We start from the raw sequence: 14,281 nt of genomic DNA, 5'->3' as shown, positions 1-14,281 counted from the left end.
TTCTTATAGGACACCAGCATGGAGATGTCTATCAGGTAATTAGACACACAAGGCTTGCTCGGGAAGTTCGTAATAAAGGCAGCAAACAAACATTACCATTGGACGCCGCATCTAGTTACAGTGTTTAAAAGCATGCATAATTCGTCTGAAGACTTTTTTTTTAATAGGTTCACCTTTTGGAACCATTTTGTATATTGCGTGAGTGGGGACTGTCGGCAGTATTTCAGGTGACTCCAGAGAGCTGCATCGCAGGTTTTCAGCTTCAGGAGAAACGATTTACTGCTCAGCTGAGATACGTAGTCAAAGTCCCCACTCCCATTTTTAGTGGTGTTCATTGATTCCTTTCTTAATCTTATTTCCTCAGACAGCGTTCCTGTTATTAAGACAGTTACACTGTTAGAATTCATGAAATTATACAAATTTTCAATTCTTAAGAGATGCTTATCCAGTATCTAGGAGTAACCATTGAAGCAGCAGAATATTTCAGTCCATTTTATTAAGTAAGCAGGACATTTCCAAGTGTCTCATGACCTGAGATAATTCATGGGAAGTTGCTGATCTCTAGCCAAGAAAGCTGAGGGAAGTATGCGCTAAGGCAGGAAATCAGAAGGTAGGAGACCTACGTTCTCGTTTCATCTGTTCCTCCCACTTTCTCAGCACGGTGTCTGGACGGACCACCTGGTGCTCAGCTTAGTCACCTGGAAGGCAGGAGCAGTGGCTCCGTGTTTGGCTCGTGAGTTCTCAGTCATCATACAGGTGGTGCCAGAAGGCTCTGTCCCAGGTGGGGACAGCTGGGGACGCCCAGTGGGCACAGGTGGTTCTTAACTCCCATGGAGGTGATAGTCTCAGGGTTCACAGCAAAGACTAAGGAGAGTGAGTGTGAGAGCACCGTTTAAGCTGTAAAGCGCAGTGAAAGGGTTACAGTTATTCTCGCTCCAGGTGACTCTTCTTCCGGGAAGGTTTAGGCTCTCTTCCCTTTTGAGTGATAAGTTGATAGAATATGCAGATAAAAACAATGCATCTTATACCCCTCACAAAAATTAAGTCAAAATGGATCCTAGACCTAGATGTAAAACAATGAAATTCCTCAAAGATAGCAAAGGAGAAAATCTAGATGACCTCGGATATGACTGTGACTTTTTAGATAACGGTACTAAAAAGGCATGACAGTGAAAGAAATAATTGATAAGCTGGCCTTTATCCAAATTAAAAACTTATGTTCTATAAAAGATATTGTGGAGACGAAGGCCAACAACTGGGAGAAGATGTTTCCAAAAGACATAATCTGATAAAGGACCATTATCCAAAATATATCCAAAGAACTCTTAAAACTCAGCAATAAAAAGCATGAACAACTTGTTTGAAAAATGGGCGAAAGATCCGAACAGACCTCTCACTGGAGAAGATGTGCAGATGGCAAACAAGCCCATGAAAAGATGCTCCACATCACAGTCTTCAGGGGAACGCAGCTTAAAACAAGATAAAACACACCTATCAGAACGGCCAAAACAGAAAACACTGATAGCATCAGGCGCTAACGAGGGTGGAGCAACAGGAGCTCTCGTTCATTGCTGGTGGGAACGCAGGATGGTCCAGCCGCTCTGGAGGACGGTTTAGCCGTTTCTTAAAGAAGTAAACGTACTCATACCGTAGCATCTAGCACTCATGCTCCTTGCATGCTTGCTGCTGCTGCTGCTGCTGCTAAGTCGCTTCAGTTGTTTCCAACTCTATGCGACCCCAGAGACGGCAGCCCACCAGGCTCCCCCGTCCCTGGGATTCTCCAGGCAAGAACACTGGAGTGGGTTGCCATTTCCTTCTCCAATGCACCTTGCATGCTTAGTAGGCAGTTATTAAATGTTTGTTGAGTGAGTAAAGGAATGGTGTTAGGATTTGGAAATTGAGTGAAAGCAGATACTGATTCTGATCTTGTGAAATTTTCAGAAATGTTATTAATTACACTTTAAGGAAGATGGGAGGTATGTCTCTCACTCACGGGAAAGAAGAGATGATCTGTACAGAAAAATTTAACTCAGAATTCAACGTATTGATTTTTAGGGAGGGCCAGAGTTAGCATTGTATACCTAGATTTTGAAATATGAATTAGAAGAATTTAATGCCATTGGAAGTGTGAGGCACTGTATAAGGTAGCTGACATTGCTGATTGTGAATGAGGTTAAAAATCGTGAATTTAGAAGCCAACATGATGTGTTGAATCAAATTTGTTTACTTGGGAAGTAAAAGGAAAGTTCAGGTCCTGAACCGTGTATGCTCAGAGCATGCAAAATGAGAGCTAATTTTTTCCCAAAGAAGCTTAATTTAATGGGAAGCAACTTGGTGAGGTCGGAAAGCTCATAGTAAAAATTCTGTATTATCTGGGTCATTTAAAAATCCTACAACTTTGGGTCACTTTCAGATACGTGTGAGTATTCCTAATAAATTTTGAAAAATCCTACAGGCCTTTGATAGTGATGCATTTTGTGATGATTTGCACAAAACCACATGTGCGGAGGTTGGCGTTGGGCTTGGGTGAGAGTGTGGCCTCTGACCAGGTGGCCGCCTGTTGGTGCCTTCTGCAGGCAAACATGCTGAGGACATATTCGGAGAGCTGTTCAACGAGGCCAACAACTTCTACATCCGCGCAAACTCTCTGCAGGACAGGATTGATCGCCTCGCTGTCAAGGTCACCCAGCTGGATTCCACAGTGGAAGAGGGTAGGTCATCCCTGGAGAGCCGGGGAGGGAGTCACCCTGCTGCTTCCTCGAGGTCGTGCACTCATCCTTCATCTCGTCTTTTCCTAGAAGAAACGCAAGGGGAAAAACCCACAGCACAGGGTTGCTTAGTAATTAAGAGTCACATCTGGTCTACCTTGTGAACCACACTCAATTTTTAAATAAACGACACACACAGTATTTGTTTTAAAGGACTCTCTGAATGCATTCAGTGTTAGAAGCCCTAATGGAGGTTACTGGTAGTTATTGGAAAGATACTTTCTTACCGGAAAAATCACAGATTCACTCCAAAGATACTGTCCAGCTAAGAGAGCCCTGTACCCTCTGCCCCGCTTAGGACCGATTGTAAGTAATTGAGCTGATCCTGCTGACTTAATTGCCCAGAAATTAAGGGCTTCAGGCCTCTAAAACAAAGTTAATATCCACAGGTGCTGTGTAGTTAACTGATGGTCATTTTGATGACGTTCCCTGAAATTGGGATAGTTTCAAAAAAAATTAAAATTCAACAATCCCTTAAAAAAATTTTCACTTTTTGTCTCTTTCAAATAAAAGACTGAAATTAGACTGAAAAAAACTATCCCCCCAAATCAAGATGTGCCATTTTATATTTACTTTGAAGAAAACACTCAAATTAAAAATTATTTTTCCCTTTATATAGGCAGTTACAGTTTCTCTCCTGGCATTAAAATGATCCTAGCATCTTATTTTTCTACTAGGCCTTCAATAGCAGTATTAATAAAAACTGAAAGTTTTTTTTAATGTAGTTATTTATGAAATTCATCCCTCATCACTCAAAAAAACATGTTTTCTTATCTTCAGATCTATTTCAAAGGTCAAATTTAGATTAGTGAACTAAAAATTTAACAAGTGTAGAACATTGAGATTTTAATATTTGTTATGAACATTCTTACTTTTCCAACAGAAAGTAGGAAGTTCGAGATGTGCTCTTTTTAATTTGATTTTAAAATGTGTCTTTTATTTAAAAGGAAAAGTTTGAATAGCTACTGGGTCTATTCAGACAAGGAGTTTAATATTTTAAATCAATCATATACTTTTCAAATGGTATAAAAAATGATTTTAAAAATACTTGTCTTTATTCAGCTTTTTGTTGACTCTTGCAGTTGTGATGCTTGTGATAAACTTTACCCTGGAAAAGGTTAGCATCGTGAGAGTCTACAGCACATTTTATAGCCTTACATTCCCTTCCCAATCAGTATTCTCCCTTATGACTTTCCTTGGTGGATATTCCTATAGAAAAATCCTTGACCAAGTCAGGAAATCTATGCTCTATGTGATCCTGCCACTCCGTTGGGCAATCTTGGAAAGGTCATTTAACACCCCTGACCGTCAGCCTCATTGGTCCAGTGGGTGAATGCGCCTGTACACCCACCTCAAAAAGTCATGTTAAGGTCAGATGAGTTAATACCTGAGATGCAGCATGCCGTTCAGACTCAAGAAATGAGTGTAATTAGCCTGCTTCTCTCAGACTCCTTAGTGTAGATTTGTATCATGCTGCTTAATTTTCAGGACTCTAGGTGTGCTGAAAAGCTTTACCATTTCTCCTTAATATTACTGTCAGAAAAACTTAATGCACTTTCTACATTTGTGTATTTTTTGCAGACGTATTAACTGTTTGAATGGTTCCCCTCCCCCTGGATACCCCGAACCTTTGTGTTTACATACCTATTACACTTATAACTTTATTCCTGTGTGGTTTCTGAGAAATGCTATTTAAGTAAAGAATGGTGCACTCATAATTAGGCTCAATGAAATCATTATATTGCCACAAAAGAAGGAAAGACATGATTTATAGAGATTACTGTTGTTTATCAGAGGGAGGGTTGTGCATACTAGTAAGCATGATTTTAAATGAACAATAGTAGTTACTATTATTCTGCTAGAATAGATGTTATGTATTCGGCTATTCTAGGAGATGTTTATGATTGTGAATCAAATTATACTTGTTTCTAAATGGTTCAAAATATTTCCACATAACCCGACTTGGGGGACTTTTCTCTAAACAGTGTCACTACAGGATATCAACATGAAAAAGGCTTTCAAAAGTTCCACAGTCCAAGACCAGCAGGTGGTTTCAAAGAACAGCATTCCTAATCCTGTTGCTGACATTTACAACCAGAGCGATAAACCGCCTCCTCTGAACATCCTTACACCGTACAGGTAGGTCTTCCACATGCAGGTGCGTCCCCAGAGCTTCTCAGGTAAGTAAGTTGAGGGAGGTGGGCAGTGTGGTGAAAAGATCTTTTCAGACTTTGAGAATAATCACTGCAGTGTTATCCAGGATGAAATTGGGCTTCCCAGTTGGCACAGATGGTAAAGAACCCTCCTGCCAATGCAGGAGAGGCAGGAGACACAGGTTCGATCCCTGGGTCAGGAAGATGCCCTGGAGAAGGAAAAGACAACCCACTCGAGTTGGTTCTCGCCTGGAGAATTACATGGACAGAGGAGCCTGGGGGGCTACAGTCCTTGGGGTCACAAAAGAGTCGACTCTTAGCAACTCAACAACAAAAACAACCACAATGACATTAGTGATTTACAGAATTTCTAAAGTTTGAGTATTTCAAAATACAGATAAGCTTACCAAGGGAAGTGTGAGCTCTGATGTTAGCTTTCAGATGCAGATATCTTGGGTAGAAGACGGCACATTACATAGTAATGGTGTGTGATTGTGTTGATCCTCACGTTCAAAGTCAAGTTTAAAGGAGTTGCATAATTCATCTCTAATGCAGCCAAGTACCTGTCTCAGCATTTCAGCCCCGCAGACATGTGTTATTTAATTCAGAAACGTGTGTTCTGCAGCGTTAGGTTTTCTAAGAGTGAATATAGAATCAAGAAGGTATCCTTTCATTTGAATTGGTAGGACACTCTATCAGGACCGAACTTCCTAGAAAAAGAATGAAAAATAAATTGTACAAAAATTACTATGAAGACACTAAAAATGCTCTTTAGAATGCCTCTCCGACCTGCTGCACATCACTGAGTTCTTTCCTGTTTCCATGTATTGGGTTGGCTAACAGGTTCATTTGGGTTTTTTGGAACAGCTACAGGAAAACCCAAACGAACTTTTTGGCCTACCCAGTAATTCTCTGTTCGTCCCCATCTCTCACCCCCTGTAGAGCTTGTTCCTCAGCCTCTGATGAGCTTAGACTGGTGGGGGTGATCCTCGCAGCCCCCCAGGATTAGCTCCACTGGGTGGTGCCCCCACCTTCCTGAATTCACTGAGTCCTCCACATCCGTTACTGCTCTCCTCGGTCTGGTGGCCCTTCTCAGGCAGTGCCCAGGGGTTCTCTTGGTCTGAATTCCTGTCCTTTCTCAGGGTCCAAAAGGAGATGTTTGGATCCGTCCTTTATTGCAGCTCTGCTAGGAAAGTAGTCGTTCAGACTGCATCCCTTTCTTCAGCATGGACAGAAAGATGCTCCAGGAAATGAAATAGGGATTCCATGGAAGCTGTGATGGGAGAAGATCAGGATACCACATTTTTCTATGAAACAAATGTATGTTTCTGGAGTCTTTAGATACTCAACTTAAAGATTAATAGTAGTATTGTAAACCTAAGTTATTTTTTTACATTTTAAAAATTTATTTTTAATTGAAGGATAATTGCTTTATAATACTGTGTTGGTTTCTGCCGTACATCAACATGAATCTGTCATAGGTGTACACATTTCCCATCCCTCTTGTACCTCCCTTCTGCCTCCCGCTCTACTATATGTAAAATAGATAGCCAGTGGGAATTTGTCATGTGACTCTGGGAACTCAAACCGTGGCTCTGTGACAAGCTAGAGAGGTGAGATGGGGTGGGAAGCCTAATGTTTTAACTTGTGAATTTGCTTTTGTTCAGCAGACATTTTTCTGGGGGCAATTTCAGCTTTATTTATTCCAGAGCCAGAGAACTTACTAAAATTTTCCTAAGAAACCTCACTAAATATTTTGTTATAAAGGAAAAAAGAAACCCAGAAAACTCAATGAACCACTCATATTTGACTAATCAGGATCATGATTAAATATTTGTGGTGGTTAAAATTTTTAATTGCATAAAAATAAATTGATGCTCATATATATTGTGTATATTCAGTTTTATAGAAAAGAGAAATGTCTTTTAATAGTGTGTTTAAAAATAGTCATGCCAACTCAAACCTACATTTTATTAATACAGAAATATTTTGGGTAGGAAAAAACACAAACTTTTGCAATTGGATTTAAATATGACAGTGACAACGCAGTTTTAAATAAGTACAGTGTGACTGAAAAAGCAAGTGTTTAGTTGCGATAAACAGAATATTTCTGCTTATATTCTGGTGTCAAGGTTAACGTTTTCTTAAGTTATTATACATATTTGTTCCATTAAGTAGTAACTCCTCATCAAAGTATTAGCTCCACTTTTGAAAAAAGAAGATGCATTTTATGCATTTTAAAATTGCAGCAAGTTTCTGCTCAGTTTTTCTATGTCCTCAACTATATTGACAACCTAGTAGTATCTTAGGGCAATAGTTTGTATTTTTCACAACAATGTTTTCAGTAAAATCCCAATAATGCAGGTTGCTTGTCACTAGGAAATTGGGAAGAGAGGATTTTAAATAACTAAAGAATTGAAGTACAGAGTGGATTGTGCTGGTTTGTTAGCGACTTCCAGGCAGAGAACTGCCAGATCACCCCTGAGAGCCTGGCTTATCATTTGATGCTGAGAAGCTTAGAGAACCTGGCATAGCGGGGACTTCAAGACTAGTTTCCCTCAAGTAATTCATGTCACTTTGTTTGACTACTGGGCCACAAACTCTTTTCTATACTTATTTCTCTGATTTTTTTTTTCTTTCTCTGTATGCCTCAAATGACTAATTGAAATGCTGTCTTTAAGTGAAAATGTTTTGCTTCCTCTTGAAGGTAATATATAGGTCACATACTGTTTTTAAAGCATTAGCAGATAGAGTGTTCACTTCTTAACATGATTATTTTGAGCTTTTCTGTCTATTGATGTATATTACAACTTTGGGTCCATGTCCATGTTGGCTGCATTTTATTGACTTTGTGATGAATGAGTAGCATATAAAAACTTGAAATAGTTTTTAATATATAGTAATTATAGCAGTTCTTGAAAACTGAATAGCTGCAAGTGAATTTTCTTTGTGAGTTACTTCCATTTAAAACCCTGGGGAAGGGAATGGCAACCCACTCCAGTATTCTTGCCTGGAGAGTTCCATGGACAGAGGAACCTGGCGGGTTACAGTCCCAGGGGTCACAACATGACATGACTGAGTGACTAAGACTTTCCATTTGGAAAGTATCTAGGTCGTCACTTTCTATCCTAGTTACGTTTATGCACCGTGAATATTCTGCTCCTTTCCTAATTGAATTATAGATGTTGGGCAAACCTGATTTTTAAAAAAAGAGTGCTTGCTAATTTTTATCCAAATAGCCTTGTTGCTCCAGAATAGAAGTGAACATATATGTGCTAAGAGATCCATCCTTCTCTATATGTAGCCCCCATTGGAATAAACAGAACATACCTTGAAATAATTGTGGTATTAAATATTGCTGTTTATGAGCCATATTGTGATTTTGGGGTACAGTTTTCTAAATCTAAATATGCAAGAGTAGTTTTTACTTAATTATTCTAGAAAAAACTGCTGTTACTGCATGTTCACACATTTTTTTCAAATAAGGAAAATTGGGAGACTTCAGAGAGTATAGGATAGTTCAGATTCCTCATGCAGATGTTATCTCGTGAGTTTAAATGAACATTAATAATCACCCCATATGTGCGACCCCATAGACGGCAGCCCACCAGGCTCCCCTGTCCCTGGGATTCTCCAGGCAAGAACACTGGAGTGGGTTGCCATTTCCTTCTCCAACACATGAAAGTGAAAAGTGAAAGTAAAGTCGCTCAGTCTCGTCCGACCCTCAGCGACCCCATGGACTGCAGCCTTCCAGGCTCCTCCGTCCATGGGATTTTCCAGGCAAGAGTACTGGAGTGGGGTGCCACTGCCTTCTCTGATATGAAAATATACAACCTTTTTTTCCCACCTGACTTGTAATACATTGATTTACAGAGATGATAAGAAGGATGGGCTGAAGTTCTATACTGATCCTTCCTATTTCTTTGACCTCTGGAAAGAAAAAATGCTACAGGACACAGAAGACAAAAGGAAAGAGAAAAGACGTCAAAAGGTAAAGAATTCAAGTATGGGAAATGTTCATATAAACGTGTAATTGAGATGCTTGCTTAGAAATTAGAGATTTAAAGATCAGTACATTTTTTTAAACAGTTGAGATGTTGGGTTTTGTGCTGAAGTTTTTCTAGAGGTTGCATTCTTCACATGAAGATACCATTCAATCTAACACAGTAATAAAGTACTACTGGCGATAAATTCTGTTGATTTATTCTCTAAAACTTGCTTTGCTTTCATAAAAGTAGTGGCAAAAATTTCAGTTTTGTTTGTCACTGCATTTTATAACTTTTCTCTTGCACTTTCAAATTTCATAAAGCAGTCAACCTTCCATATCAGTTAGAATTATCTGCTTTTGGCATTTTTAACATTATTAATTGTTGGGCTGCCACCTAACTGTAATTAAGACCTTGGTGAGAGAGGTTTGTATCGGATGGAAAAGCATGTGTGGTCAGCACACTGAGAGGATAGTATTTCCTGAAAATGAGCTGCTTCCCTTTGGTGGGGTGGTCGTAGGCAGGAGAACTGAGGCGCCTGCCTTGCAAACACTCTTAGAGGAACAAACCCACCCTCAGGTTCAGGAACTTCTATTTTGAAAATTGTCTCTTTGGGGCCCAGAAATTAGACTTAAATGACTGAAAATCAGTTAATTCTCCAAAGGCAATTAGTTGCCAAGCCTTTTATATATGAATGATGTTTTAACAAATGACCACCCAGTGTGTGAGTTAAGAGCCTATTAGCATTCTGTGGGCCGGCTCCCTGCAGGCTTGAGACAACTAGTTGTTGCTGGCGCAGCAGGAGTGACAGTTCAGGGTGGAAGAGGACTGGAGACTGGAAGACAGGATTTCAGAAAGGGAGCACGGAAGTCTCAGACTGCAGGTGTGAAACGTTACCTCAAATCCTGGGAGGGAATATCTCAGATTGTCATCTGTGTGCTCTTCTCGGGGCTTCCCAGGGGGCTCAGATGATAAAGAATCCGCCTGTAATGCAGGAGACCCAGGTTCGATCCCTGGGTCGGGAAGATCCCCTGGAGAACAGCATGGCAACCTGCTCCAATATTCTTGCCTGGAACATCCCGTTGGAGCAATTTAATGGGGAATCTTGGAAGGGTTGCTGGGTGTTCAAGTGGAGCAATATTCAAGCAGAGATACTGCTAAGGACTGAAGTGCAGAATGGGAAGATGCTGATCTCTCCAAAGAACAACGGAGATTTGAAGGCCTGTGGCTCTGAATCCCCAAACCTCTTCATGGCACCAGGGCAGAACCCCAAGACTTTACAAGTTCTCTCCTTTAAAGCATGCCTCCTTTCAGATGGCCTCCCAGAATTCCCTCGAAGCAGCAGTGTTCATTTTGGCAAAAATATTTAACTTTTCCGCCACTGTTCTTCAGGGGAAAGCAGTCTTGTCGACTGTGTGTGATTACCCTCTGTACAGAATTATTTGTCATTTCCTTGGTGGTTTTGTCTCATCCTGTGTGCCTCAAACACATAAAATTCTGATGAGAATTTCTCCTTCATTCATTCGTATAGTGGTTCTTTTTTGAATGCCTTCTAAAGGCTGTGATGTAAAAGAAAGGGCTATCACCCTCATGGAGATGAGAGTTGAGTGGGGAAACAAACATTAAAAAAGAGTCATGCCATCCTCTGGAACTCATAAGGAGGGAAAGAAATTTGACATTCTTAATACAAAATCTGCTTTCTATAGGAACAGAAAACAAGGCAAGGTAGCCTTCATTTCCCAGGATTCTAGAAACCCCAGGAGTCACACTCTTATTTGGAACAGACAAGCCCATGGGAAGGAAGAATTAGTTTAGAAAATTTGGGAAGAAGACATCCGTTGTTTCTGAGCATGAAATTTCCTTCGTTTGCTGGTGTAAAAACATTTTTTTAAGTCGTGAAAATAACGACGTTGGTGTCAGCCTGAAGTTGCAGAGCTGGAAAGTGAGGGATCGGGTGGCTTTGTGGGGGGTGGCAGCAGGAGGCGAGGTGACTGTGCGGGGAGGATGTGGAGAGGGGAGGAGGTCTGTCCCTGAGATGCAGATAGCAGAGGCTGGCTGAGCGGATTGAGTGTGTGCGTGGAGGTGGTGGGGCTTCAGGATGGAGCAGCGTTCTAAATAGCAGCAGCTGAGATCATCCAGGTGTAAAAAGGAGCTGGGGACAGCCTTGGGGTCTTCATGTGGGCGGTGTAGCCAGGTGCAGATGTGTCAGGGTCAGTGTTACATCATAGTCAGCTTGTGTGTGTGTGTCGGCCATGCATTGATGGGTAGATTGGAGGCTGAGCCATTGTAAAGAGAGTGGCAGATACCACCACACTTGTCCCTACCCCCTCAGCATTCATCTCTTAAAAGTAAGGGTGATAGCTATTAATTAGTCGAAGACAGTGACTCTCAAGCAGGAGGTATGTTGGAATCCAGAGAAATCTCCCTCCTTTTCTTTCTCTTGATTTTAAAAGCATTCAGACAATACACGCCAGTTGTAAAATGCCCAACCCATCCTGAAGTAAACACATGTGTTTAGAAAATTTGGGGGTGAGTGTCTCCCTTTCCCAGGCATAACTGCCCTCTGGTAACAGTTGTGCATTCATAATACAGGTGTACAATAGATACAGACATATCCATATCATGATATAATAAAGATGTACTTTGTTCTTCTTAATAGTTGTATCATATTCCAAAGTTTGGATACTTCATGAGCTATATACCAATTAATGAATTAATGAGTATTTAGGTTGCTTCTAAACTGTCCCTGATACAGCAGTGGAGGGGGTACCTGTACTCAGGTACAGGTGTTTCTTCAGGGTCAGTTCCCAGCAGTGCAGTGTGGGCTTAAAATTTTGAAAGGTGCCACCCTCTTGCTCTTGACCCTCTCAGGACTGGACCAGTTTATGCCCCTAACAGGACTCCTCCAGTCGTGAAGATTATCGCTATTGTTATTAGGCATTATCTTCATTTATTTAAAATTTTATTTTTATTTATTATTTTTTTTTTCATTTATTTAAAATTTTAAAATGTAGTTTTTAATGGTTCCTTTCCATTGACAGTTGGGAGTTCAGCTTGGGTGAGATCGCAAGCCCCATGAGGGCAGACACCTGTCCTCTCTTGTTTTCCATTCATACCGTCCAGGCTTGGCAGGTGCCCCAGCCATAGTGAACATCTTGTTACCTGGATTTGTTCATTGCAGAGCCATGTGTGGAGGGGCTGTAAGGGGGGCGTAGGACTTAAAGGCTCATAGATCGGTTTCCCGAAGATCATCAGATTTCACGAGGGGAACAGGAAGGACATATAAACACACATGGAAGTAGTGTCCTCACCTTTAAAAAAGCACCTGCGTAGAACCCAAGTTATTTATTGAAGACATTTTTACTGGCAAAGTAGATCTGGAGCAGGAGTGAGAGGGAAGGTAAGTTCTTACCTTGTTTTTAGTTTGTGTTAAGCTAGTTGCAGGGTTCGCTCAAATATTCTGAAATAATCCTTTTGAAACTGAACACTTAAAATTATTTTGTGACAGATAATTATACAGTAACAAGTCAGAGCAGTATAAGGGTGGGAAACGATGTCTCTGTTTGGAGCAGGCAGGTATTTCATGTGTATAAAATAGATCTAGAAGTATCGTACACTGAAAAGAAGCTAAATCTTAGTGAGGTGAGAATTCTTGACCAAAAATGATGGTAAGCAACTCTTGAAACTGCAGCACAGTAACTTTTACGTGTTGGTGTTAAATCAGTAAGTGTCTGTTTTCTTGGTTGGGTCTGAGTTGGGTGAGGGTGTTAGGAGGTTCTCGACCCGGGAGTGATGGAAAGGGGCTCGCCCTGTCTGCACCCCAGGCTCACTGCTGCCGTGGCAACCGCACTAACCTGCTCTTTTCCTTCCCTCTGTCTCGGCACGCTTGCCTTCCTCCTTGGACGTCAGGAGCAAAAGCGTATAGATGGCACAACCCGGGAGGTGAAAAAGGTTAGAAAAGCCAGAAACAGGCGCCAAGAATGGAATATGATGGCGTATGACAAAGAGCTTAGACCCGACACCAGGTTATCACAGAGCGCACACCACGGAGCGTCTTCTGAAGGATCCTTGTCCCCAGACACTAGGTGTGTGTGTGTGTCTGTGTGTGTGTGGCGTGCATGCATGCATTGTGAGGGTGAGCGGGGCTTGACTTCCCTGTAAGTGGAAATGTAGCACAGCTTTGTGTTTATATGGACCACAGTGTGTTTCCAAACTTTCCTTAAAGATGAGTGTTGTATATGTTTTGAGTTTGAAATAATACTTTAGTTTTGTTTGATGTTGGGTTACTTTGCATCATTTTCCATCTGTGACTTCACTTAATCATTCTACTAATCTAGATGTACTATTTTAACCTCGATTCTGAATTTGGGCTTAGTACCTGCCCATAACTGGCATTTTCATTTTGATAATCATTTCATTCTTTCTCTGCCTCTTTTGCTTAGAATTTTGCTTTTCCTTTGCCACTTGGTATCTGAAATGATTGGTAGTGATTGATGTGATCAAGGAATAACTTCATTGTTCTTTTTGATAACCTTTCCAAAAGGGATGAACAAAGTTTCCCCCCGCCCCTTTCAGTTCGCTAATCTTACGTATTCTAATTGCAGGAGGAGAATTCTCTTAGGAATTTAAGAGTTGTTAGCAATTCAGTAAAACTGTTTTCTTGCAGATGTGAAAGACATGGTCACTAAGCAGCATCTATCCCGAAAGGGCTTCACTGGACAGGAAGAACTGACCAGTAATTGTAATTTACAGTTAATTTCTGCTTCTGTAAAGGTGGGCTCTTCCATCGGCATTTAAAAACGTGAATAGAGGATTCTTACATCAGCAGTAACCTGGACCTTGCAATAAATCTGTGTTTTAAGAAATGTGTATTAACCTCCGTGTTTAGCTCAGACTAATGTACAGAAGATACTTAGTGCTCGGTGGGTACAGTTCCCATAAATACACTTCCCCACAAGGGCTGCCGGTCACTGACTGACGCAGGGTCTAGATTTTTCTGTACAAGCTGTTATCAGGTAATGATCTGACAATTCCTGGAGCTTTAACTGAGCTGTAGCCTCAAGTTCTAGTCTTTGTGTCGGTTTATCTCTGTAGAAAGTAAGACTGAAGATACACTTCCGCTCATAGCTCTTTGGGTGAGAAGTACGTGAACTTGACAGCTCCCAGAATGTCGTATCTGCTGCTCGGTTTTCTCCAGCTAAGCTGTGACTGTTTATTCGTGCAAAACGTATACTTTGTAATAATCCATACATAAGTCTTTCCGTAGGTACAGATGGAAAAATGAGTTTTTAAAAATCTTTCAGTTGAATTAATCGATATTCATTCTGGAATCTGAGATTAGACGTGCCTTGCTGGGTATAAAATTGATGGATTA

At 40.9% G+C, this 14,281-nt stretch overlaps 1 protein-coding gene across 4 annotated transcripts in view; it reads left to right on the top strand.

The window, feature by feature from the left end:
- The window catches only part of WASF3 (WASP family member 3), a 75,402-nt gene that overhangs the window by 52,442 nt on the left and 8,679 nt on the right, over positions 1-14,281 (top strand). For 3 of the 4 annotated variants that reach the window (XM_055542505.1, XM_055542502.1, XM_055542503.1), the window contains 4 exons: positions 2,577-2,711; positions 4,754-4,907; positions 8,795-8,912; positions 12,817-12,992. In XM_055542505.1, the coding sequence (XP_055398480.1) occupies positions 4,774-4,907; positions 8,795-8,912; positions 12,817-12,992 (428 nt within the window). In that variant the 5' untranslated portion in view covers positions 2,577-2,711; positions 4,754-4,773. The remainder of the gene's footprint in view (positions 1-2,576; positions 2,712-4,753; positions 4,908-8,794; positions 8,913-12,816; positions 12,993-14,281) is intronic. The other variant, XM_055542504.1, reaches the window with a different exon arrangement.

Source organism: Bubalus kerabau, chromosome 12 (genome assembly GCF_029407905.1).
Source record: "Bubalus kerabau isolate K-KA32 ecotype Philippines breed swamp buffalo chromosome 12, PCC_UOA_SB_1v2, whole genome shotgun sequence".
Taxonomy (NCBI): Eukaryota; Metazoa; Chordata; class Mammalia; order Artiodactyla; family Bovidae; genus Bubalus; species Bubalus kerabau.
Note: the sequence above shows the minus strand (reverse complement) of the source record. Positions and strands in the feature narration are given on the sequence as shown.